The sequence below is a fragment of the Lepidochelys kempii genome, chromosome 1 (genome assembly GCF_965140265.1).
Source record: "Lepidochelys kempii isolate rLepKem1 chromosome 1, rLepKem1.hap2, whole genome shotgun sequence".
In the NCBI taxonomy this organism is placed as follows: Eukaryota; Metazoa; Chordata; order Testudines; family Cheloniidae; genus Lepidochelys; species Lepidochelys kempii.
The window spans coordinates 25380892-25408403 of record NC_133256.1 but is presented as its reverse complement, the minus strand read 5'-3'; the positions used below and the strand labels follow the sequence as shown (position 1 = coordinate 25408403).

The 27512-nt window shown below is 39.9% G+C and overlaps 1 protein-coding gene across 8 annotated transcripts in view; it reads right to left on the bottom strand.

Annotated features, from left to right (window-relative positions):
- The window catches only part of FAT3 (FAT atypical cadherin 3), a 559292-nt gene that overhangs the window by 129608 nt on the left and 402172 nt on the right, over positions 1–27512 (bottom strand). For all 8 annotated transcript variants that reach the window (XM_073336876.1, XM_073336917.1, XM_073336926.1 and 5 more), the window contains exons 5-7: positions 26255–26569; positions 21855–22065; positions 11887–12026 (exon numbers count right to left, since the gene is read on the bottom strand). In XM_073336876.1, coding sequence (XP_073192977.1) covers positions 11887–12026; positions 21855–22065; positions 26255–26569 — 666 coding nt within the window. The remainder of the gene's footprint in view (positions 1–11886; positions 12027–21854; positions 22066–26254; positions 26570–27512) is intronic.

Here is a 27512-nt window from a genome sequence, read left to right as displayed (position 1 = left end):
CTCTCCCCTATTGCTGTGTCAAAGTCCTCTCCCCACCCAAATAAAAACAGTGGAAACTGACTGTACAGGGGAAAAATGATTATATACAAAGTGTTTCAACTCCACAAACTGGACAAAATATAGAATTTTGTTTTCTCCGAGTTCTTTAAATTCTAGTATTCTTAGGAGTTACTTGTAAAAACCGTAGGTAAAAAATGTGCAGACACAAATATAATTTTTAAGCTGATGGTATCCTATTAAGCCTCACAGCACTTCTATAGGGTAGATAAGTATTATCATCCTCATTCTACAAAAGGGAAAAAACAGAAGGGAGGGGTGGGCGGGGTTGTGATGCTGTATGATCAAAATATAACCATTTATATCATTAATATTACCACTGTTAAACAAATGCAACAAATCTTGCTCAAAGTATGTCATGTAAGGTATCAATGGAAAAGTTACAATCTATCAAATATGATTATCCTTTTGGATACATGTATCATCTTTGTATCTAAAGTTATGCATATTGACTATGTACCAGTATTTCAAATGTGTTTGCTCCTGGGGTAACACCCAAAAGGTAGTTTAAATACAGTATAACCAGCACATTGTGAATGGATCATTCAAGTTGATGGCCCATTATGGAAAATCAGGGCCATAGAAGAAGCCTGTTCCAGGCTCAGTGAGCTTTCCTTTGGACGCTTTAGCCAAAATATGAGTAATGGCTGCTCCTATGAGTCATCAAAGCACACAAGGGCATGTCACTTGCTCATGTGACCCCAGACTCCATCTTGTGCCTGTAATTTTCCACAAACTAAGACTGAGAGCATTCCCTCCATATGGGAAAAGTTATAAAGGACCCTGGATGCATCTCCATTTTGGCCTGTTTCCTGCTCTGTTTTCTGGACTATGGACTTACACTGAAAGGCGCATTCCAACCAATGGACTGAGGACCTTCCAATCTTTTGGAAGTTATCAGAGGCCTTACAAGCCAGCAGTCTGTAACATCACTGCTACAAACCTGATCCAAGAACTTTGCAATGACTGTATGTATTTGCTTTCCTTAACCATTTTAACTCTCTCCTGTTTCTTTTCATCTTATAAATAAACCTTTAAATATTAGATACTAAAGGATTAGCAACAGCATGATTATTGGGTAAGATTTCAGTTATATCTTGATCTGGCTATGTGGCTGATTTTGGGATTAGAAGGAACCTTTTGTTTGATTAAATTGGTTTTAAATAACTACTCATCAAAGGCTAGTGTCTGCATGGTGAAATGAGTGCTGGAATGCTTGGGGAGACTGCAGTTTGGACTTCTTGTTAATCAGTGTGATGAAACAGAAGTTTAGTTTTGTTACTGGCTTGGTATATCTTATGGAAGAATAACCACCAGTCTGGGCTGCGTCTGCCCTATTTCTCAGCTGTTCATCCTGAATTTGGCATCCTCAGCTGTGACCCACTGAGACATGGCAACAGGCTGTTAAATGACTTATCCATTATTGCACAAGGGGTTTGGGGCAGGGCTGGGAATAGAATCCAGATCACTTGACTGTTAGAGGTATATTTTTGATCTATTTCCTCATTAGTCATGTCACCTTAAAATATTTTTTTATCTTGTAAAAGATTTCCTGCTATGCTGGATGAATTTTATAGACTAAAAATGGGTTCCAGAGAGGAAAAAAAATCCTTCTCTTCAAAAAAGGAGCAATGTTAAGGTGACATGAACACCGCACACATACAAATGGGTCTTGATTACACATATGTGGATAACATTAAATGAGCTGAACTGAATTCAGAGTACTCATGTGAGTAAAGTTATTCAAATTTACACAAGTATTTGCAGGATTGTGCCAAAGTCCAGGGGTGAAATCCTGGCCCCATTGACAAACGTCCCATTGACTTAAATGTAGCCATGATTTCACTCCTGAAGCCTTAAATCCTAACCATCCTGCAGTAAGGGAAGTGTCTTATATTTTTTACAAAAATTAAGTCTTATGAACAGAATTGGATCCAAGGCTAACAATGCATGTGTGTATGTTTCAAACCCTTTTCTTTTGTTCCAAATTGAAAATCTGACATGAATGAATCTGCCATTCATTACTGTTACTTCATGGGTCAAGTAAGCTTTTAATCAGACAAAGATTCATTGGCACACATCAGGACTGGCTTTTAAAAATATTTATATACTAGTTGCAGTTGCCCAAAGTTGCAGTCAACTTTGAAGAAGGTAAATGTTAATATTGTAGGTGAGTGGAGCATTATGTTGGCACAATTCCTATTATTTAAAATGAAAGGCTGATTTTAAAAGTTCTATGTTACATCTCCTCAATGAGATGCAATGACAATATTTAATGCCTGCATTCTGTTAAGTAGCAATGGCCTCAGGAATTCCTCTTTACTGAGGTCGCTGATTAAAACACTTTTCATCTGCCAACGTTATCTGAAAGACTTTATCCACCCTCATAAAGCAATTTCCAGCACAGCAATCTTTGCCCAGATATCCTTGAAAGCTCATCTCTTTTCCAATATGTAGCAGGCTCTACAAAAGCTTGCCCATTTCTGGTCACATTGTGCACTGTCTAATTTACAGTCCGAACAAGTGTCTTGCTATAAAAGATCTCCTTCTCCCTACTCACTTCCTATTTCCCACAGTTAAAGCAAATTTCAAATAAAGGACCTTTTGGAGCTCCAAGCTTATAAATTAGGCAAAGTAACTCTCAGAGCATTACCAGAGATTTTGTATTCAAAATGGCAAGTGACAGGCCTAGAGAAATACAATCAAATCAAAGCAGAACAAAGCCTAATGCAGGAAGTCTCTCCAAAGCCGTTTTTAATGTTGCCCATCACAAATACTTCTGGTTGAGGTAAAACGTAGTTGAATAAAAACTGGACACTTGCCAGGAGCTGCTTTACAGATATATGAGGCTGGAAGAATCCTCTTGGGCTAATTGCTTGGTCAGGGAACTGTGTTGTAGTACAACCTATTAAGTGCCTGAATTGCTTCAACTCAGCTTATGCTTTTATATGGGTTTTGAAAACCTACTTTGATTTAATATTGCTTTCAAGAGTGTTACCACACAAGTTTATTTGTTACAACCTGAAAAGTTTTTTTTTCTATCCTTCTAAATTTTCCATACAAATGCAAACAATTTCTCCACCATCCTCAGTGGCCAGTCATTCATGCTTTAACATGTCTCTGAATTTATGCTGAAATGGAAATGAAACATCACACACAGCCTCCACTTCATACACTGGCATGTGGCAAGATAGTGCTGGGGTTGTGGCATGAGGAAAAAGCAAGGCTTCCGAGAGTGGAGGTTCTAGTTCTGGAGAACTGTCCTGCTCAGAAAAGTAAAGAATTGAATGAAAACAGAATGTAGCTTCATCTCAGTTCTGTGCGCCATTCACAACTACTAACTTAACAGTTAAATCTCCTAGAACTGATTGATATGGGAACAGCTGTGGTTGTGGCTTAGACCATGTACCATCCATGCAACAGGAGAGGGCAGAAAAAGGACTTCAGGGAAGGATCCAGTTTGTTTAACAACTGGCCACCTGGTAGAAGGCTGAAAGACATTTTAAAAATGTCTCCAATTAAAGCGCACATGTGAACCTATAGAGGGCTATGATGCTTCACCTACATTTTGACTCATAGCCACTACTGGTTGAAGGCGAGCCTTTTTGGCATTCTGCAGAAACAACCTCCCTCTCGTGTAAAGATCACTATGATTTATTAGGTATTCACTTCAGCAAAACTATTTCCTAAAATAAACGTGTGCCCTGTACAAAGAGAACAAGTTCTACATCCTGAATGTGCCATCTAAAGGATTCCAATGAGCAGAAAAATTCCATAGCTTTCTGCAGAGAGGAGGGAAAAGATCCATGAACAATAGCTCTGGCGGAGGCTCATTCAACCAGAAGACAATTTGGCTGGGCTGGGCAAAAGCATTTTAACAGCAACTACAAATATTGCTCACAGAAAAGTGTGTAGGAGTAGAGACCTAAGCATTCACAAAGCATGAACCAAGTCACCCACATCATGAGATTGGTTTATAAATAATGAGATTTATTGTTTAAAAACCAATACATCTAAGCTTTTTATTCCTCTACTGTCTGGATTTTGAGCCTTCAGGGTTCACATTTGCTCTGAACCAGGAGGAATAAAACTTTCATTACAAAAACCAAAAGGAAGCTGAAATGCCTGCAAGCTGCATGGAAACTACTTAAAACCACCATAATAGAGGCTCAAACTAAATGTATTATCCCCTCACCTCCTGCAAAAACAAAAAAACCCAAACAGTAAGAGGACCAAAAAAACGCCACCATGGCTAAACAGCGGAGTAAAAGAGGTGGTATGGTACAAAAAGGCAACCTTTAAAAACTGGAAGTCAAATCCTACTGAGGAAAACATAAAGGAGGATAAACTCTGGCAAGTCAAGTATAGAAGTATAGTTAGACAGGCCAAAAAATAATTTGAAGAGCAACTAGCAAAAGACACAAAAACTAACAACCATTTTTTTAAAGTACATCAGAGGCAGGAAGCCTGCCAAACAACCATGGGGCCACCGGATCATCAAGGCGCTAAAGAAGCCCTCAAAGAAGACAAGGCTGTTGTGGAGAAGCTAACTGAATTCTGTGCATGAGTCTTCACTGCAGAGGATGTGGGGGAGATTCCTACACCTGAGCCATTCTTTCAGGTGACAAATCTGAGGAACGGTACCAGATTGAGATGTCAATAAAAGAGATTTTGGAACAAATCAATACAGTAAACAGTAATAAGTCCCCAGGACCAGGTGTTCTGGTCACCCAAGAGTTCTGATGGAACTCAAATATGAAATTGCAGAACTGCTAACTGTGGTATATAACCTGTAACTTAAATCAGCCTCTGTACCAGATGTCTGGAGGATAGCTAATGAAACACCAATATTCAACAAAGGCTCAAGGGATGATCCCGGCAAGTACAGGCCAGTAAGCCTTACTTCAGTACCAGGCAAATTAGTTGAAACCATAGTAAAAAACTGAATTATCAGACACACAGGTGAATACAATTTGTTGGGGAACAGTCAACACATTTTTTGTAAAGGGAAATCATGCCTCACCAATCTCTCAGAATTCTTTGAGGGTGTTAACAAGCATGTGGACAAAGATGATGCTGCTGACATAGCATACCTGGACTTTCAGAACGCTTTTACAAGGACCCACAACAAAGGCTCTTAAGCAAAGTAAGCAGTCATGGAATAAGACAGAAGGTTCTCTCATGGATCAGTAACTGGTTAAAAGGGTAGGAATAAATGGACAGTTTTCAGACTAGAGAGAGGTAAAATAGTGGTGTCCACCAGGAATCTGTACTGGGACTTGTGCTGTGCAAAATATTCATAAATGATCTGGTAAGAAGGCAAACAGTGAGGTGACAAAGTCTGCAGATGATATTAAATTACTCAAGATTGTTAGCTCCAAATCTGACCATGAAGAGTTACAAAGGAATCTCACAAAACTGACTAGGCAACAAAATGGCAGATGAAATTCAGTGTTGATAAGTGCAAAATGCTCATTGGAAAAAATAATCCCAAGTATATATACAAAATAGGGGAGTCTAAATTAGCTGTTACCACTAAGAAAGAGATCTTGGAATCATTATGGATAGTTCTCTGAAAACATCTGCTCAAAGTCCAGTGGCAGTCAAAAAAACTAACAGAATGTTGGGAACCATTAGAAAAAGGATATATAGTAAAACAGAAAATATCATAATGCCACTATAGAAATCCATGGTATGTCCACAACTTGAATATTGTGTTCAGTTCTGGTGCCTTATTTCAAAAACAATATAGGAGAATTGGAAAAGATACAGAGAAGGGGCATGGAACAGCTTCTATATGAGGCAAGACTAAAAAGAGTGGGACTGTTCAGCTTAGAAAAGAAATGACTAAGGGGGGATATGATAGAGGTCTACAGAACCATGAATGGTGGGAAGAAAGGGAAGAAGGAAGTGTTATTTACCGCTTCACATAACACAAGAAGCAGGGGTCATCCAGTGAAATAAGCAGGTTTAAAACAAACAAAAGGAAGTAGTTCTTCACACAGTGTGCAGTCAAGCCGTGGAACTCGTTGCTGGAGGATGTTGTGAAGACCAAAACTATAACTGAGTTCAAAACAAAATTAGATAATTTCATGGAGGACAGGTCCACCAGTGGCTATTAGCCAAGATGGTCAGAGATGCAACCCCATCCTCTAGATATCACTAAACATCTGACTACCAGAAGCTGGGACTAGGCAACAGCTTGATAATTGTCCTAGTCTGTTCTTTCCCTCTGAAATCTGGCACTGGCTACTGTCAGATGACAGGATGCTGGGCGAGAGGGACCATGGGTCTGACCCAGCATGGCCATTCTTATGTTCTAATGTTCTCATGTAATAGCATGACTCCAAGAGCTGGGGCATTAAGAAAACCCATCAAATAAAATTGCAAGAGCTGGTAGCACTGAAGCTGACAGAAATAAATCATTCCCCACTCCTCTGTACCTTTCCAGGTGTTTTAGAAGAGTGAACAGCTGGTTAGTGAAAGGGGAAGCAAGAAGGCAAAGCACCCAGTTTCTTTGCTTCTCCAGCAGCTGGGCTGAAAGGTTCTTGTGAAATTGACAAGACACTTCCAGATGGGCAGCTGGGAAACTGAACATTTCTGTTTTAGTTCTCCTAAAATAATCTTTTTCTTGAAATCCCTTTTTGCAAAAAAATTTGACATTTTGTCCTGGTTTGTGATAATTTCTTTTTTAAATGCCAAATTTTTCATGGGAAGGGATTTCTACTTTCGGGCCAGCTCTATTCCTGACCTCATTTCATCAGGGCTGGTCAATACTGAGAAGGGAGTGGGAGAAAGGGTACCATTAAATTGATTCTGTGCCAGCAGAAGCCCCTCTTTGTTCAATTGAGGGCAATATACTCTCCATCATCAAGATTAAATCTTATGGCCTACGGCAAAAGCAGAGTCCTAGGGTCATGGATTCATGGTTTCATTCAAGTGTGGGGACAGCAGATGTCCCCCAAGGACTAGTGAGCAGGCGATACCTGCAAGAATCACATTTCTCATGAACTCAGAGGTGGTGTACAACTTCAGACTTTTATAAATTATCACATTGCCTTCAGAAATGATGAATTAAGTGGAGAAAAAACAAAACCCGTCCCTGTCTTGTTCCTCGCTTAGCCTTCCTAGAAGTTAATCAATCTAATAGGTACCTTCATACTCACACTCCAATAATATATCAAGTAAATCAATATTCCTCCCTCACAACTACCGCTGCCATTTTGCTCGGATCATAGCCGGAGTGCATTAAAATAGATCTTTACTGGCATAAAACGTGGTGGTTGCAGCCTGGATGAAGGGGCAATGTGGTAAGTGGGAACAGTACATTAACACGAATAGTGTCTCACTCACGAATTTGCATGGATCTCTGTAACTTGACATCGTCCACTCCCCCACCAAAAATCCTTTAATTTATGTGGAAACCTTTAAGGCCTTCTTGGGTTTCTTAAATTCTCTCTTTTACCTCCATCAAAACTTATCTATAACACAAAACGTGTGAATTTTAAATCATAATGGTTTTGTTTCTCTTACTACACTATAACATACAGCGTGTAGGGTCATGGGTGAAGGAAGTCATAATAGTTTATCAGAATTTAATAAATATGCAGCACTACTACTGAAGAAACTGAAGCTGTTATGCGGTCTTCAGCACTGATCATATTACTGAAACAAAAATCTTTGGTATTTTTACAATGTCTTTTACCACTTCTGACTGTGTAATGCACCAAATGACAGAAAGAGATAAAGGAAGAACAAGTGCTGTTGAATAAAAGGGAATATGGTTCCATTAAGCATGATGAAGATCAGCTGTTTTGTAGTAAACCACTGCGTGTTGGGGGTGGGGGGTGAGTGGGAGGGCTTCTTTTATTAGTTTTTTTTAAATGAAGCAAAGGGATTTATAGATGCATTTCCCCCCGCACTTCTTCCAGAAAATATTTTTGCAAGTAACATTAAAACTAGGGCTGTCGATTAATCACAATTAACTCACAAAAATGAATAGTGATTAAAAAAATTAATCTCAATTAATTGCAGTTTTATTCGCACTGTTAAATAATAGAATACCAATTGAAATTTATTAAATATTTAGGATGTTTTTCTACATTTTCAAATACATGGATTTCAATTATAAGTGTACAGTACTCACTTTATATTATTCTCATTACAAATATTTGCATTGTAAAAATGATAAACAATAGAAATAATATTTTTCAATTCACCTCATACAAGTACCATAGTGCAATCTCTTTATCGTGAAAGCACAACTTACAAATGTAGATTTTTTTTGTTACATAAATGCACTCAGAAACAAAACAATGCAAAACTTTCGAGCCTACAAGTCCACTCAGTCCTACTTATTGTTCAGCCAAACGCTAAGAAAAACAAGTTTGTTTACATTTATGGGAGATAATTTACAATGTCAGCTGAAAGGGAGAACAGAAGGTTTGCATGGCACTTTTGTAGCCAGCATTGCAAGGTATTTATGTGCCAGATATGCTAAACATTTGTATGCCTCTTCATGCTTTGGCCACCATTCCAGAGGATATGCTTCCATGCTGATGACGCTGTTCAAAAAATATTGTGTTAATTAAATTTGTGACTGAACTCCTTGAGGAAGGATTGTATGTCTCCTGCACTGTGTTTTACCCACATTCTGCCATATATTTAATGTTATAGCAGTCTTGGGTGATGATCCAGCATGTTGTTCATTTTAAGAACACTTTCACTGCAGATTTGACAAAACGCAAAGAAGGTACCAATGTGAGATTTCTAAAGATAGCTACCGCATTTGACCCAAGGTTTAAGAATCTGAAGTGCCTTCCAAAATCTGATCAGGACTGGGTGTGGAGTATGCTTTCAGAAGTTTTAAAAGAGCAAGACTCCTGTGTGAAAACTACAGAACCTGAACCACCAAAAAAGAAAGTCAACCTTCTGCTGGTGGCATCTGACTCAGATGATGAAAATGAAAATGCGTTGGTCTGCACTTCTTTGGATCGTTATTGAGCAGAAGCCATCATCAGCATGGACAGATGTCCTCTGGAATGGTGGTTGAAGCATGAAAGGACATCTGAATCTAACACATCTGGTACATAAATATCTTGCAACACTGGCTACAACAGTGCCGTATGAACACCAGTTCTCACTTTCTGGTGACGTTGTAAATAAGAAGCAGGCAGAATTATCTCCTGCAAATGTAAACAAACTTATTTGCCTGAACGATTGGCTGAACAAGAAGTAGGACTGAGTGGACTTGTAGGCACTAAAGTTTTCCATAGTTTTATTTTTGAGTGCAGTTATTTTTTGTACATAATTCTACACATGTATGTTCAACTTTCATGATAAAGAGATTGCAATACAGTACTTGTATTAAGCTAATTGAAAAACACTATTTCTTTTATTTTTACAGTGCAAATATTTATAATAAAAATAAATATTAAGTGAGCACTGTACACTTTGTAGTCTGCATTGTAATTGAAATCAATGTATTTGAAAATGTGGGAAACATCCAAAAATATTTATATAAATAGTATTTTATTAGTGTTTAACAGCGTGATTAATTGCACAATTAATCGTGATTATTTTTTTATTTGTGAGATTAATCACAATTTTTTAATCGGTTGACAGCCCTAATTAAAACCCAGGTGGTTCTTTGCCTACAGTGCAATGTCCTGGGACTCAGAATAAGACTTCTGAGAACTCTCAGAAGATTATATTAATATTATATATGAGATATTTTTGACTTAGCACATGGGCTTTATTTTGTTAAATAAACAAAGGTGAGTAACATTGTTCAGCTCTTTTTATCACTTTTAAGTTTGAAAATTCAAACTTTTGAATATGATAAAAATACCTCACATGAATGTATATAAGAAAATTGTAGAATGTGAATATATGGAACACTATTCAGTATTTCCTGTATTATAAATTCTCATCTCTAACATTATTTCACACTCTATAAAAGAAAACAATCTTTATAATTTTAATTCCTATTTCTACCTATGAAAACATAACTTCCAGAAAAAAACTAGTTAATGAGTTGATTATATATCACACAGGAAATGATAGTTATTGCTATATCTTATATAGCCTGTTACTATAGTATCACAATGTTTAATGTACTTATCCTCATAAGACACTGGTGATTTAGGGAAGTTCTACTATCCCTGATTTACAGATGGAAAACCGAGGCACAGAGGAGATAATTGATTTGCCCAAGGTCACACAGGAAGCTTATGGCAGAGCAAGGACTTGAGCCAACCCAACCCACAACCTACTATTTATTGTTATTTTTCATTAGTAGTATTACTGTAGTACCTAGGGGTCCCAGACCAGGACCATGTTATACTAGGCACTGTACAAACATAAGAACAAAAAGACAGCCCTTGCCCCAAGAAGCTTACCAAGACCAGTGCTCTAACCACTGGGCCATACTTCCTCTGTATTAAACCATGGGTTTAGGTGGACACCCACTATGAAGCACAATTTTCACTGTGAGCAACTGTTTTGGTTTTGTTTCTTGGTGCTTTCTTTTAGTTATTTATCAAGCATTTTAATAACATACTATTCGATATCTAAATCAAATCACAGAGGCTGCGTAAATGATTGCACTAGGTATGTAACATGACATGTCTGACCCACAGAGATTATGGTTTATATTTAGGATTGGGATAAAGAACTAGACAATATATGTACAAAATTCATTTTGCTAGCTACAAGCTTGTATTAAATGCTTCTGTTTAACTGTCACTGAATACTCTGGAGATAAATCAAAAAGTACAAACTGGAAGTACTGTAAATGGCGAAGGTTAAACAGCTCATAATTCTTGAAGGTTTGAGACTTTGATCATCTTTTCAAATAAGGGCGGAGAGCTCCCAAACTACATATGAGTCATCCAAGCAAAACCAGACATTTCTGATAACGGTAAGATAAAAAAGCAAAAAATAAATCTGCCATGACATCTTTTTGCATTATAAAAAAGCAAACAACATTACAAACCTAATTTTTTTCATTTCCTCTGCAGGTCACCTTTAATCTGGGAGGCCCTGTACATTCCAATGATGTATATTTCATCCAAACACTATAAGATGCATGCTTCATGCACACTTCACTCTCATGCTGAGTTAGGAGTCAAGACACTAACTAGTCCATACCTCTCAACTGTACCTCACTTTGAGGGACATGTCTCCTTTTAGTCCCAAAGTGGTCTATGCTCCAAATAAATTCATCCCCTTACTTGTATTTTTGGAAATTACTGACATCAGAAATAAAGAAATGTAGAATTGAGATTAGACAGTCATTGACAGGAAAGGAAGGAATCCCAAAGCACAAGTTTTCTGCCTGAATAATTTGTGCCTTCCCCTCATTTTGGGTCTTTGCTACACATTATGTTCCACATTTAGGCATGGGTAGGTTGAGAGGTATGAACTGCATTTAGAAAAAAAAGAAAAAGAAACAGAAAATAATCCGCAGTATTCTACAGTAATATCCACAAAAACTGCAGAATCACTAAGATGTAAGATGAAGTCCTCTGGACCATTGTTGTATAATACAAATCTGTGCTGTCAACATCTGTGCCTAGCTCCCATCTGATATGGAAACTCTCAGTCCTGGGACAGAATCTTGGTTCAACATGAACATGAAGACCAGAAGAAGAAATGCCACTATTCTAAGTGTTAAACATTCAAATCTCTTCAAAGCAAGTGGAAACATGCTTCAAAATATTTACCAAATGCCAAATTATTTAACTTGGCTGGCACAGTTATTCTATAATATTGCACAAATTCCACAAACAAATGAAAAACTTGCGCACAAAGAATGCGATATTGTACCTGAGTGGTTGCAACATTTGTTCCATCGGTGACCTCCACAGTCATGTTATATATTGACCTCTGCTCTGCATCCAAGGGCTTTGCAATGACAATAGTGCCCACACCCTTCTCAGCGTCGAAAGAACTATCGAAATTCCCTCCTAATCATCCACAAAAACACAATTCAATTAGCTATCTCTGGAAACTTTCCATAGAAAATGTATCTGGGGTAGTTGTATCTGTTTATTGACAACCATGTTTAGGGCCTTCTTTACGCATAACCCAGTGAATTTTAGTGAAACTTTTTGTTCTAAAATAATTTATATTTCAAAGCACAGTTTTGTACACTGTAAAACAGATGTTATAAAAATGCCCTGAAAACAAAAGCTTCGACAATATATTTAAGTGAAGCATTATTAACTGAGTTTATAAAAAGATTTTAGGGGTTATAAACCCACAAGAGATGTGCCCTTGTAATTCCTGTAATGAACAAGCATAAGTTTTGGTTTAAGAAATTCATTTTAAGGGGGTTCAGTTCTGCAGATTTTAAGTCAATGGGTGCAAGGACTAGACTGGTCTTTTAAAATGAGTACGGCTTATTACATATTTGGAAAAAAATGCAAATAGAGAAATGTAATGCTAATTTCAAGGACATGTAAATATTTGTCAGCAGAGGTCAAATAATTTGTCTCTCTCAGAAATAATTAAACAGAGTTGACAGGGAAGACACCAAAAAAAAAACCAAACTCCGAAATCAAGATAAACCTCTAAAACTTCTCTCTGCATTTTACATCAGAATTGTTCCAAATACACAATTGTCCTGCCAAACCAAATTACCTACAGCAGTGCAAAAAATATTCCAGCAGCTCATAAAGTAGGGGAAAAAAATCAACAAAAGAATAAGGGAAAGCCATAAACAACCAAAGATTAAAGGGTTACCAAGAATATTCTACCACAGCTATAGTTCATAAGTTAGAACTGCTCATTGTGCAAAAAGTAGGATTGCATTAACTGCTGCTGTGCTTCCCTCCCCACCCCGGGTGATCAGATGTCCCGATTTTATAGGGTCAGTCCCAATATTTGGGGCTTTATCTTATATAGGTGCCTATTACCCACCCCACCCCCACCCACCCCTAGTTTGCCTTCTGGTCACCCTACTCAGCTGTAAAGAGGAGTTTATTATAATTCCCACTCTGAGATTTTCTGGAGCATGAGGAGGAGGAATAAGACTAGACGGGGAGAGAACTCTTGCGCTATTTTAATTAAATATTAGTATCATTCCAGGAGCTATATTTTCTAAGGGCCTGATCCTGTGAGTGCCTTTGATTCCCATTGATTTCAGGGGGTGTTTAAAATGTTTCAGGAGGTGCTTAGTTTCTCTAGGGATCAGGTCTGTAGTTGAGAGATTTCATTCCATTGCTTTTGGTTTTGCCCAGTAATTTTACTGAATGGCTGCTTTGTTATGGTGAAACCTTAACCGTTTTTGGGGGGTTTGGGGGCTACCTTTACTCCTTGCTCTCACACCCTGATACACAAACTATACCAAAAAGAATAGGGAGGGAAGCAGGCAGGGCCTCACCCTGACCTGCAACAGCTAGATGCACAGTGTGGGAGTTTGCGGCACCATCCGAAGCTATCGGGCAGTCACTGAACTCCCTCTGCACACTGGGAGATCCAGAGGAACCTGTCTCCTGCACTGCCCCACCAGTGAACTGAACCTATCAAGCACAATGTGGCCTGCCACTAAAACACTGCAATTTGATCTGCTGTGATTTACAAAGAAGGGAAGCCCCCTTTCTGCATAACCAAACACTTACTGTTCCCAGTGGTTATATATACTTAACACTTTTTAATTGCTAGTGAAAGCTTAATTGTCCTTGACATTTAATTAAAGTTATGGAGATACCAACTTATTTGAAAACTATAATATCATATGTTTGGAGGTATTTTTAAGTTAACCTAAAAAAGAGAGAGGTCATCTCCCAATTAATGTTTTTAATTGATTTACTTGGGAAATACTGCATGAAAAAAAAAAATCAACTCCGGGAAAAAAAATCATTTGAAGAAGCGAGTTTGCAGATGGTTGCAAGGAAACCTGGGCTGAAACGAAGCTAGCCTTGGGACAGTCTGCTCTTTTCAAAGGGAATGTTTCACACTAATAACCGTGATAAATGAAATGAAAGTCTTTAATACAAAATGCTTAATAACTATCTTAATGAGCAATCAAAAATCATATGTTATCAGCACACACTTCCAAGGAAACTCTGCCTTTAAAACTTCCAAAAAGTTAAAACTGAGAGATTAGCAAATACAAGTTTTTAAATGCCCTTTCCTTGCTTACCAAGTATAGTGTTTAGGATGAGGACAATGCAGATTGTTCAACACTGTGCCACAAATAACACCCATCTGTCATTGCTCTATGAGTCACAGACAACTTTGACTAACTCCATAATCTCGTCCTAAAATTAATAAACTTAATTCAATTGGATTAATAGTATAGGCTCTCATATAGCCTTCCAAAATTATATTCATGATATATTTCTCTCCCTCTCTCTCTTTCTCCTGTCCCTCCCACCAACCAGCAGGGGCTGGGCTGTGTTTATTTTTCATGGTTCAGTTTTGTATTAAATAGCATTACTGAGGAAAAGCTAGGTCAAAGAACTGGATCTGCATTTTCGGGTGAGGTTTGCTATCAGCCCAATCTCTATTGGGATTGAGGGCCATATTTATGGATAGTTTGTATTTCGCATCAGCTGTGGACAACAGAGAATTTGTCACTTGATTATTTCATTTAGGGGAATGACCTATCACTCAGTCTGAGATATTTGGATTGTGCCTCTCTTCTAGCATACACACCAGAGGCAAGTCAAACTCATGTCTCAGAATTGCAGGGTTTAGCCGCACTGCAAACAATCCCTCACCAGGTGAGTGTTTCCAAAAGTGTATTGAAATGCTGACACCTTACTAGTAAATTAGCTATAAATTCTTAATTGTAACAGTGTGTACAAATGTATTCACTACATACATGGACTCCAAGAAGGCAATGATAGAAGCACCCAAAGGAATTTCCTCAAGTGGGACAGAATGGGGAACAGGTGTTTCCCAGAAACAAAATCATAACAAGGTTTTGCTTCTGGAACCTGCCTTTCCCCAGTCCGAGACTTCAGAGATGTAGAAAGCAATGCAGAAACAATACTAGGAAAGGACGGATAAAGTAAGACAGAAAGAAAAAGAATTCTTGCCTTCACTACAAATTAGTGGAATTAAATTATTTTGTGACCAGTGCTTGGACCTACTTTCTTCCAAAGGATGCTTTCATGGGATGGCTACGGAGGTGGCAGCTTTACAGATTTCCTTTGTGGTGGCTCCTCATGTTCTTGCTATGGAACGTACTTAAAGGGCTCCAATCCCCTCTGCAAGTATTTTATTCGCAGCTGTGTAAACTTCAGCGATGCAGTTTCATACATAGCTACAGAATATTTAGAAGCTTTCAAGAAGAGGAATTTAGGATGAGAGGAGACAAGCAAGGATGACATCTGCCTCAACTGTGCAATTCTATTAAGGTAAACCACTGAGGGTGGGGGAAAAGCACTCTGCTATGGTCCTGGAACAGCCGGTTTCCTGTGCCTGATCTTTCTACCTTGGCAATGGTAACAGAATGTTTTGCAACCTCTTGCATAAACCAAGAAGGTGAAAGATCTCCATGAACTCAAGGGTCAACCTAATACCCTAGAGGAGTATCCCAGTTTATTTAGGGTTTGGCCCTGGTATAAAAGATCCTGCCTACTGAGAGGACAAAGCAGACACCTATGCAACAGGCCTATGAGATCTTAGCAGCACGGGCTTCTTTGCCAACTTGGGATGAGGAAAATGATGGCTGCTTCCTCTTTTGTCTTTTGAGTCACTCTTCCTAGTATAGTACGGAGCAGGAGGAGGTGTATGGAAGCTGAATTGGGACACCTGTGAGCCAGAGCTTCCGTTCCCTTGGTGAAGACGAGATTCAGCTGCATCTCTTGACTGCTGTAAATAGAGCCGGGGGAAGGTATGCTATTTGGTATCAACTGGAATGCTTCTTGGCTTAGGGGCTATTCCCAGTTACATATCTGCTGATGGCTTAGCACAGAGGTGGGCCAACTACGGCCCGCGGGACTGTCCTACCCGGCCCTTGAGCTCCCGGCCGGGGAAGCTAGCCGCCAGCCCTTTCCCTGCCATCCCCCCTCCCCCGCAGCCTCAGCTCGCCGTGCCGCCAGCACTCTGGGCGGCGGGGCTGCGAGCTCCTGCTGGGCAGTGCAGTGGCATGGCTGGCTCCGGCCGGGCGGCGTGGCTGCCAGTCCTGCTGCTCTGAGCAGCATGGTAAGGGGGCGGGGAGTGGTCAGGGGACTGGGAACAGGGCGGGTTGGATAGGTGTGGGAGTCCCGGGGGGCCTGTCAGGGAGCAGGGGTGTGGCTAGGGGTCGGGGAAGTCAGAGGACAGGGAACGGGGGGGGGGGGGGTTAGATAGGGAGTGGGGTGCTGGGGGGCAGTCAGGGGACAAGGAGCAGGGGGGGTTGGATGGGTCAGGAGATCTGATGGGGGGCAGTCAGGGGACAAGGAGCAGGGGGGGTTGGATGGGTCAGGAGATCTGATGGGGGGCAGTCAGGGGACAGGAAGTGGGAGGGGGCAGGGGCCAGGCTGTTTGGGGAGGCACAGCCTTCCCTACCCGGCCCTCCAACCCAAATGTGGCCCCCAGGCAAAAAAGTTTGCCCACCCCTGGCTTAGCCAGTCCGCTCTTGCATTCTATATCTTCTTCATGTGCATCAACTGGAAAGAAGCTAGAGAACCTTCTGCCCACCAAAGAACCTGCCTCATTCTGGCTGTTAGAACTCAAAGCTACTGGTGTCCTCTTGCTGATTTCTATATCATCTTATCTGACTGAATCAGGAAATGGCCCCTTTCTCAGGTGGCCCCTGAAGTGGAGGAGGGTCAGTCTGACGATTTTTATCTCTAGGAAGTTGGTGTTCTAGAGAGTTTGACTTTGTCCCTGATCACTTTGTGCTGTGGTTCCCCAAGCATGCTCCTTCATGGTGAGGAGCTGGCATCCACGGTCAGAAAGTAGGGATTTCGACTCTGATGGAAGAATCCTACTATCACATAGGCTTTTCATTTCAACCACAGGCCTGCCACAGATGCAGACTGGGGAAACTGCTAAACTGGAGGTGCGATTTTTGTGTAGTCTTGCATGTGGGGTGACCAAGAAGACATAGGAGCTGCATGTAAATCTGGATGGGTGAAACTCAGACACTTCTTGGAGATTAGCACCTGCACCTTGCTGAATGAGACTTTCCTGTATCTAGAAGACTGGCCACCTTCCTTGTACCTGTTTTGAAACCTAACTATGTGATCACCTGTGAGGTAATCAGGGATTTTTTTTAGCTGATCAGAGACCCATGTTCCTGAATCATGGAGAGGATCTTTTGGGTTGCTGGCTTCTTGTCATGGTGCTCTTAAAACAGTACCAGCTCAGAACAGACACATGTGACTTTCTAGACAGAATTAGCCTGGCTAATATTATCATCAAAATCTTTGTGAACACCCTTGCTGCAAAGGACAGGCTGAACGGAAGGGTTTTATAATGCTAGAGGCAATTTCCAAGGGTGAACCTGAGAAACTGCCAATTGCAGGGCCTGATGGATACGTATACTGTAGCACTTGTGAGGAAATATGATATGCTTTTTATCTTTTCTTTTGCATTTTCTTTGGTTTCCACTCTGGATTTTTTACTTTATCTTTAGAGGGAGAAATATAGAAAGTAGAAGGTGTAAGAGCCATGCGTCCCTGCTTTGCTGAGAAGTAATTTAAAATTAAAACAGGCGTGTATTCCTGTAAGAGACCGTATCTTCCTCTCGGAAGGAGGGGAAAGCATGCCAGACTTCTGTGAAAATGACTATTACCCACTGATGTGTATGGAAGGACACTCTAGAGCTTTTCCCCTTTGAAGAGGACTGGACCAGGATAGTGGGGTTGGAGATACTCCTGAGAAATCCCTGATTGCAGAGGGTGGTGTTTGTTGTCAAGTCCCAGACATGATACTCGACAATACTGAGTTTAGTGAGGTATCTACAGGCTGAAGTGGGGGTGGATTTCTCAGCCCTTTCTCCTGATGCCCTCGGGCAGTGTGTGCCTGGTTCAGTTGCTGGGCAGGTCTCCTCACAGATGGAACAACTCTGGGTGTACATGGAGCAACTCTGGGTGAGCAGGGTCTCATACAGCCTGCTCTGGCATGATGTGGAGGGCAAGAGAAAAGGAGTCAGGTGAGTGCTTCTAATTCAGGGAGCAGAGCCCCAAAAGAATATTTGTCCCAAGGCGTGGGGAGGGGGGAATCTTGCTTAGTCCTGCCCCAAAGTGAGTTATAAAACCTAGGATGCTAACAGAAAAACATGGGACAGCCGAACCACTGCCCTGTATGCAGTACTGGAGGCACAATGATGGAAAGGGAATGGACAGATTCCAGGGTCCCAAGGAAGAGTCTAAACTGCCTCTGGCATTTGCAGAAAGAAAGGTACAGCCCAAATTACTCAGACTCAGGGAGAGGTCAGGATCAGAAATTTAGCTTTCTAGTTCTGGCGGATCTAAAATAAATCTATATGCTGACAAAACAGGTACCAAGTACTCTGAATTCAACTGCAGCATTCAGTTAAAACATGGTGTATTTTAGAAATATTAGTAACACAACATGCAAAGCAAGACTTCATACGTAGCACATTATCTTAGAAAGAGAAGGACACTGCAGAGATATTTTGAATTTCAGCGAAGTAACTGTTAGTAGCAAATCCAAGGCTGTGATTCTCCTGAAAAGCTGAGTATGGGGCAGAAAATAAGGTGTAGGGGGAAAAAAAACCCCAAGAAATATAGTACACAGTTCTCATAGCAGATGATTCAAAAGAGGCTGGGGAATCATGTTTTTGGCAATGAAAATTGGTGCAATGTAGTTTGCATAGGAAAAAGTTTAAATTATTATTAGCCAGGGATCCTGAAATTACTGGAATTTAAGCACAACGGGGTAGGAAGGTCCTGCTCTAGTTTTAAAAGTTGCCTGTCCTTTTAAAGGACATCAGGAGTAGGAGGAAGGGATGGAGAGAGACCTAATGGGAAAGTGTCAGAGGGGTTTTGTGCAACATGCTACTCAAGCAACAATCGGCACCGTGCAGCTCAGCTAATGCAACGAAAGTAGCACACTAATTATCGTACCACTCCCACGACCAGTGCAAAGGGGTGAAAGAGACAGAGACAGAGAGAGGGCTCAGTTTACATGGGAACAAAAATAATTTCAACTGTTTTGGAGCTTCTATTCCATTGAAAATGAGTTTCTTATCAAACAGTGATTAAATATAACAAAAACTGAGAAAATGGGCTCTTTTGTTCAGGGCCTTCACAAAGAAGTGCTGTGGGCTCTGTGTGACCTGACAGATAAATTCAATACATGCTGAAAACAGAAACTGGGTTTGACTTTTCAACCATTATTGATTAGAAGGGCCCAAATAGAAGGCAGCCTCCTATGTGAGGAGGTGAACTCCAAATTAAACAAACAGGCAAGTAGATATCAGAAAAAAATAATGAAGGGAAACGATTACACTGGGAGATTCTGGTCCTTATTTATTTTATGAAGCCAATAAACTTAAAGGTTGAACTCGAAACTCTGGGTTAAATCAGGCACTTGCATAAGCATGCAGGGCTTCCATTGACTTTACTGTGGGATGTTCATGGAGATGCAAGTGCAAAATTCAGATCAGGGCAAGGTTGCTGCCATCTTCTAGCGTGGCTCACAAACAGCTGTCTGGAGCCATCAGTCCCTCCCAGCTTCCCGTACGGTAACTGACACTGATTAGAAGCAGCTAAATTAATCTAAACATAAATACTAGACTGTAAGCTCTTTGTGGCAGGGACCATATTTTTGTTCTTTGTTTGCACAGCACCAAGCACACTGGGGTCCTGGTTCATGCCTGCTGCTACCAGGCACTACTGCAGTAGAAATACTACGTCTAATAAAGTAGATGGCCACAGGCGCAGACGAGGGAATTGACCCTGCAGTGTACTGAGAGGTGCCAAGTGCCCAGAATACCTATTAAAGTCAATGGAAATTAGGCGCTCAACACCTCTTGGTACTGGCTAACATCAAACTCTAGAGCCTTTATGGACAATGTTAGTTGGTTTTTGTTTGTTTTTTTTTGGGGGGGGGAATAAACTAAAACCTATTTTAAAAAGTATTTAAGCTATTCTAGCTGTAAGTACTGTATTAAATTACCAACTACGGGCTCTAATTACCATGCACGCTCTTCATCAGCCATCTCTTTGGGGGGGCAAACATGTTGAGCATCATTACTAGGAGGTGCTGGAACAGGAATAATTACAATGATGCGTAAGAATGTAGTTGGAAAGCAGCAGCCTTCTCTCAGACTTAAAGTTGAGAGCATTATAATGAGAGTGGTGGGATTCACTGAGCAAAAGACAAAACAGGATGAAGGGCAGAGAAGTCCAACAAGAAGTTCGAGTTCAAAAAGTGACAAAGTCAATGTGGGGGGGAGAGGGGCCTCCCATGGGAGGATAGTTAGGGCCAGCAAGAGGAAGGGAATGTAAACGTGATGCTAATATAAACTGCTCAGACTGTGCTAAAACTATCGAAGAATGCAAGGGAAGACATTAGGAGACGTGTTTTGCTCTTCTCAAAGGGCTAACGGGAACCCAAGAGCGCGACAGCACTGGGTTTAGTTTTAATGATGTTTGGCATCTCAGAAACCCAGCTACAGATACAAGAGGAAACACAACAGTTTTCCTTCCTGATCTGCACAAATTAAGGACAGAAAGGTTACAGAGCTGTTAAGTGAGTTGCCCAAAGCCACACAAATAAATCAGTGGCAGAGCTGGGAACAGACCTCAGGAATGCTGACTCTTACTTAGTTCCCTGTTCCAGCTGCTAAGCAATACTCCTTCTTCCCTCTTTTTCTGATATCCACAGACCTACTGCATTTGCCTTTGCATTTAAAATACCACCACTGTCATGCCCTCTCCTGCCTTTTACCAACCATGCTTGCTCTCCTTTTCCCCACCTTTATAAGCAAAGTTATGGAAGGCAAATTAGGCAATTTTGTGCTTGAAATCTCACATCTAAACTGATTTCACTTTGTCAGCTTGCATTCAAGTGGATCATTTTGGTGGCTCCACTTGCAACCCACATGCTGATGCTGCTCATGCCTAATTTTTTTTTTTTCATTTCCCATTTTAAACGGACAGCATTGAACTGTAAAACCTTTGAATTTTTTTTGGTTAAATTGTGAAAATCTGTGAATAAAGGGCTAATAATTGGATATGATAAAATCTGTCATAGAAAAGAATGTATCCAGTCCATCCTGTCAAAGGCACTTATGAAAGGTGTCATATAATTTGCTTCAAAGAACTTGTAAAAAAAGAAAAGAAAAAAAAAAGGCAGCTTGGATAGTTGTACTTTAGCAAATGTGTTTGCACTAAGGGTACCTTCTGTTGAACAGTTCTGCCCACAAGCTGTCTGTAGAATATAGAACATCTCTCGAGCATGCTTGCCACCTTGAAGCAGGGCAGTCGGAAGCAGAAAAAAAAGAACAGAATGCAGAAAAAAAGGTGAAGAAAAGAGAGAAATGAGGGACAGCAAGTCTAAGTACCATAAATACATTTAGAAATGAGATTAGCAAAGTATGACAATAGAATTCAAATGACAGACAACATCAAGATTGCAGTAAATAACATACTATGAAAAAAAAAACAATCCAGCCATACAGCGCTTTCTTTTCAGCTTAGCTAAGGAGTCATAACAAAAGCATGATTATTATTATTATTATATTATTAAATTAGGCATTTTCATTTCAGCATGTCACATTTTTAATTTGGGTAATAATTCACTGTTAGTTTTCTCACTCTCAAAACCACACATCCTGAGATGTTTTTCTTGATACCTATTCACAGCACTGAGTTCAAACTTACCGACTACATCAAACCACAAAGGTATGTTAGCGGGTTGCACAGAGACCACTCCCACAATTTCCGTCACTTTATCGCTTTCCATGACAGTGAAGTTGTAGAAGGGCTCATCAAAAGTGAGTGATACAGGTGAGGGTACGGGTTTCTTAATCCACTCAATATGGAGGCGTGCAGTTGAAGACTTCTGGGGTCGTCCATTGTCCACTGCTTTTATCTGTTACGCATAGAGAGAACACATACGGTGCCTTAACATGCTGCTCTGTCAATGCATCTTGAGTATACTCCTGCCACCAGAGTAAAGTTGGGTTTATTTCTGTGGAAATTTTCAACAAAAATGAAAATTCATTTTTTGTCAAAATTTTTCATGTAAAAGTTTGATCTTTCAGTGAAAATCAAAATGTTCTGATTTGGAAATGCCGCTGGCCTCATGGGAGTTGTATTCTGAGGACCTCATGCTCCCTTTTGGTCCAGGCTCCCTGGCTGGACTACAACCCCCAGCATGCACCACAGTTATTCCTCCTGGTGAGGGAGGTGGTTGCATCACCAGAGCCCCTGATCATGGTGAGTCATGGGGAACATAGCCCAGCCAGGGAGGACAATGGGGACATGAGGAAACTGAACTACAACCCTTCATGAGGAACTGTGACAAGATATCTGGCTCAAAATATTTCAGTTTTCAGCCTAAATATGTAAGTTTTCCATAGTGTCATAGGGTTACGGTCTGAAGGGACCTCCTGTGTATCTAAGGCCAATAAATTTCACCCCAAATCAAAAATTTCTACAGATACTTTTCACTTGGTAAAATCTCTTTTAGTTGAAAACTCAATTTTGCACTATTTTTTTTAACTAACTAACTAACTTAGTTGCATCCGACGAAGTGGGTATTCACCCACGAAAGCTCACTCTCCAATATGTCTGTTAGTCTATAAGGTGCCACAGGACTCTTTGCCGCTTTAACTAACTAAAGTGACATGCCCAATACCTGAGATACAATTTAAGTCTAAAGGGATTGTTACTGCTTCTTGGTCTTCTCTGCAGTTCTGAGACAGCGAGGAGAACTTGATAAAATAAAATTATGTCAGGGGTTTGAAGCAATCCTTGCTATGCGGAAGTGATACAAACCACTACAACTGGCACTGTCAAATAACACCATCAATATTGTAGGGATGCGTGAACTCACAAAACAAATATTGAATACAGAGGGCTTTCAGCATGGTAGATGCTGATGATGACTTCAATATCCTATATAGGCTTTTTTCACCCATAGCTTAACTCCATAGATTTTACAACTGCCGCAGTTTTTGTGAGATACTGGGCATAAATATTTTGTCATTCAAACAGGGGAAAATAGCAAGATGGCATTCACACTAGTGAGATGTAGAGGTCTATATCTGCTTGCCATGCCAGTACTAAAAAGATCTGCTACAAGCAACAGACAAGTAAGAATCTCAGCTTTCTAACAGTACATGTCAGATGTTTCTAGTCAAATAATTCACATTTTTAACCTGGTTTCAGAGTAACAGCCGTGTTAGCCTGTATTCGCAAAAAGAAAAGGAGTACTTGTGGCACCTTAGAGACTAACCAATTTATCTGAGCATAAGCTTTCGTGAGCTACAGCTCACTTCATAACTTGTTATTGGTGCCTGTGTCTACCAGTGCTTTATTGATACTGGTCCAGAATTGGACTAGTGTTATTTTCATTATCTTCTCTAGAAGCCTTTTCTAAAATGTAATAGGCTTTCGCTGTCAGGAAATTTGACCTGCGTTCTATTCCTGGCTTTGCTACTAAGCTGCTGGGTGACCTTTGGGAAGTCACTTCACAACTGTATGCCTCATTTTCCACATTTGTAAAATGGAGATAATGATATTTACCTTTGCACGTTGAGACCTGCTGATGAGAAGCATTATATAAGAGGTAAGTATTATTATTAATAATCTTCCCAAAATTTCCCTTAATTTCACCCCATTACTCCTATTTCCAGTCTAAATAATTTCTATATCTTATGTTCACACTGTTGTTATTATTTTCATCATTATTTGTATTACCAGAGTCCTACTCGGAGATTCCAACTGAGACAGCAGACCTACTTTGGCAGGTACTGTACAAACACAAATATGATCCATGACATGACACATATGTGGACCAATGGCCTTTTTTGCTATCGCACTTCGACTGCAAAACTATTAACTTTTCAGTATGCTATATCCTTCAGTCTCTTACAGTACTATGTTTTGGATTATTTCAACCCATTTTCCAAAATGATTACTTTCTTCCTGTGTTTCAGTTTCTCTAGATCTATTTATGTTGCTTCTCTGCCCTCAGTGTTCACAATTCCTCCCGAATTAGTATTAATTCTTCTTATTATTTATGTTATACTATCAATGTGCCTGGTGCATGATAAGCGTGATCCTTGCCTGGAATAGTTTACAATCTAGGGGCTTGTCTATACCAAGAGTTAGTGCATGGCAAGCTGGGGTGTAAATCTACAGCAGTCTAGCCTGCTATGTGCTAACTGGCTGCATGGACCTTCTGGCCATGTGCTAAAAGTTCCATAGTTCACTTTGATCTACCGCTGTTTCAGCATGCAGTAGGTCAAAACATACTGCAGAACTTTTAGTGAGAGGCAGCAGGGTTCACATGGTGACTTACTGTGCAGCATCCTATAGGGCTAGCCCATTGATTTACAGTGCAGCTTACAGCACAGTAACTGTCCAGATAGACAAGCCCTATGTGTACAAAAAGACATGGGATGACAAACATCTGGGTAAGAGAAGGGAGGATGGGGGTTACAAATACCATTTCATGTGGGTGCGTTGGTCAGTTATGTAAACATCTGGAGAGTCTGGCTAGTTTTTCTTTATTTTAGTGTGTTTTCGAGTTACACACTATAGGAGATATTTATAAATATATATCACTATACCATGAACTAATGTGATTAACACACTTTTAAAAAGGCTGGAAGTATTTGCCTGAAACACCTTATCCTGTTAGCCAGTGTTGATCTTGCTGGGAAATAGATAAAGGGGGTCTGGTGAACTATAGCAGATGGTTTGTTACTCTACTTGGATTTAAGAGGGATGGACTCTTTAGAGAGAGAGGAACAAGGCTGTATCCTGAGCAGTCCTGGGGTAGATTCCAAGTTGGAACTCGGCCTGGGGAGAAGACTTGAGCTGAACTTTACATTACAGTATTTTATTAATAAAGCCAACTGCCAGGAAGTGAGAGACCTGGCTCACAGTGTGAGATCTGAAAGGCAACTGGTCAGAGTACTGTTTACGCTGACACCTAGATCCCTGATGAAGATGTGAAATAAGACGGGATGAAACATCCATCGATGTGGCACACTACTAGACACCTACGCCCACTCAATACTTTGCTGTTTATCATTAGACTTTGTTTAAGTGCCTACCACCAATCGTTTTCAATCACACAAGAATGTTTCAATACATATGGATTTCTGGAGTTCATATGCCCCTAAATTTGATTCTATCAAAAAATACCACACATCTCTTGTCTCTCTCAGGCCTGGTCTGCACACAGTTTTTGTGTCCCATAACTATTTTGGTTAAGGCAGTGATTATTTTTTTTACTGAAATAGTTATTCCAGTGCAACCCCTAGTGTGGGTGAAGTTACACCAGTGTAAAAGTGCTTTATATCAGTATAGATTATTCCACTTCACTTACAAGCATAAGCCCAGGGCCAAACAGAGAGTGGGGGCCAGGAGGGCCATTTGGCCTGGGCCTCAAGCTCAAAGGGGGCCTCAAATTTAAACACTTGATATAGATTTTTCCTCAATAATTAGTGCATTTGCACAGAAAAAGGCTAGAAAAGAATTTGTTAAATAAAAAAAAATTCAAATTATGTCTCACTTTTTTTGGTGCCTTATTTTGTTTTCATGTGTCGTCATTTTTTATTTTTATCATGGCTAGGGGCCTCAAAAGCCAGAAGTGGCCCGGGCCTCTCTGGATCTCTGAGAGGGCCTGCATAAGTCATGCTAGTATAATTACTTTTATACCGATATAACTGCCTCCACACTAAGGGAGTTGTATTGTTTTAACTGAAGTGGTAGAGTTGCAGCAGTACAACTATTGTGTGCATAGACAAGCCCTCGGTCTACATTTTTTCCCTGTGCATTGGAAAGACAACTGATGTTTTGAAGATCGACCATTTGAACAACCTGAGAAGAACCCATTATGTGCTATAGCATGAAAATATTCAGGGTAAAAAGAGCTTTTTCTTTATCTATAGTTATGTATGAAGACTGGATTTCTTAATGGGTTAAGGGTTTACATATAACTCCTAAATTAGGGAAAACTATGTGATATTATTTATACTAACTTTAAAAAAAATATTCTTGAAACATCAAATGGTGTGTGCTTATTCTGGTTAATGAATCCTTACTGTTAAGATGTCATAATTCCCTGCTGTGAATTGCTTTCTGGAAGAAACCATCCCAGTTTTAGGGTCAATAAAAAATTTCCCATCATCATTTCCATCCACGATGCTGTAGGAAATTTCTGCATTCGGTCCTTCATCTTTGTCAAATGCAAAAGCTCTGTAGATTGGCTCCCCTCTTTTCTTGCGGTCTCTCTCAGGCAACTTGATCTGATAGACTTTCTCTGGAAACTGAGGCTTGTTATCATTTTCATCCAGAACTTGAACCACCACCCAAACAGTAGATTGCTTGGGAGAGACGCCTCCATCTGTGACCGTCACCTGGATCAAAATATATATTTTTATATATATATATATATATGAAGAATTATGGAATCTAAATCTAATGAAACTTTGTAAATGGGCGGAATGAGCCACATGGAAAAATAACTCTTTGGTAGTCAGCAAGGTCTTCCCTTTAAGGAATAATGTTTATAACAAGAAATCTAACAAGTTCATATAAGCAAAAAGAGAGAACACAGAAAAATCTCCAGCTGGGGGTTCAGCTCAGAACCTACAGCCCCAGGTGTAGAAATCTATTACTTTTTCCAAAACACATTCTCCTGCCTCTCTCTCTCAAACAGCCCCTGAGCAGTGATGCCAAAAGAGATGGAAACGGAATTGGAAATAACCACTTGCTCACCAGGGGATCATGTGGTACCTTTGCACCACTGCATTTTTAAAAAATTTTTTTTAGAAGTTTCCTGATTCATACATGGAAGAAGAGATGTGATTTCTTTATAGCACTGATGACAAATTTAACACATTTCTTCTTAAATTCTGAAAGGATGGCTGTCATTTTTTCATTCATTACCCAGAATCTGACAGCTCATTAATCCCATGATTTGTATGGCTGCAGTGGAAACAGAGATACATATATCAACAGAACAGAACCAGAGACATGCTTAGTAAAAATTCCTGGTGCATTGTGTAAACTATACAGCGAGCTGACAGTAATAAATAAGCACTGCAATCTGAGGGAAAAAATAGTTAATTAGGAAGTTGGCAGAGACTTAAAACAGAATTTACTAATAATTTTAATTATGAAATATTGTGAAAATGCGATGATCCAAAATCAGCAAGAACTTGAGAGACTCAGTAATACTCTTCAAAAAAAAAAATCAATCAATATACATTTCAAGCTTTCCCCCCATCTTTCAAGTACAATTTTAACAAGTTAAGCAATAAGTCAGAAAGAGACTTCTGCTTGCATGAAAGAAGCTTG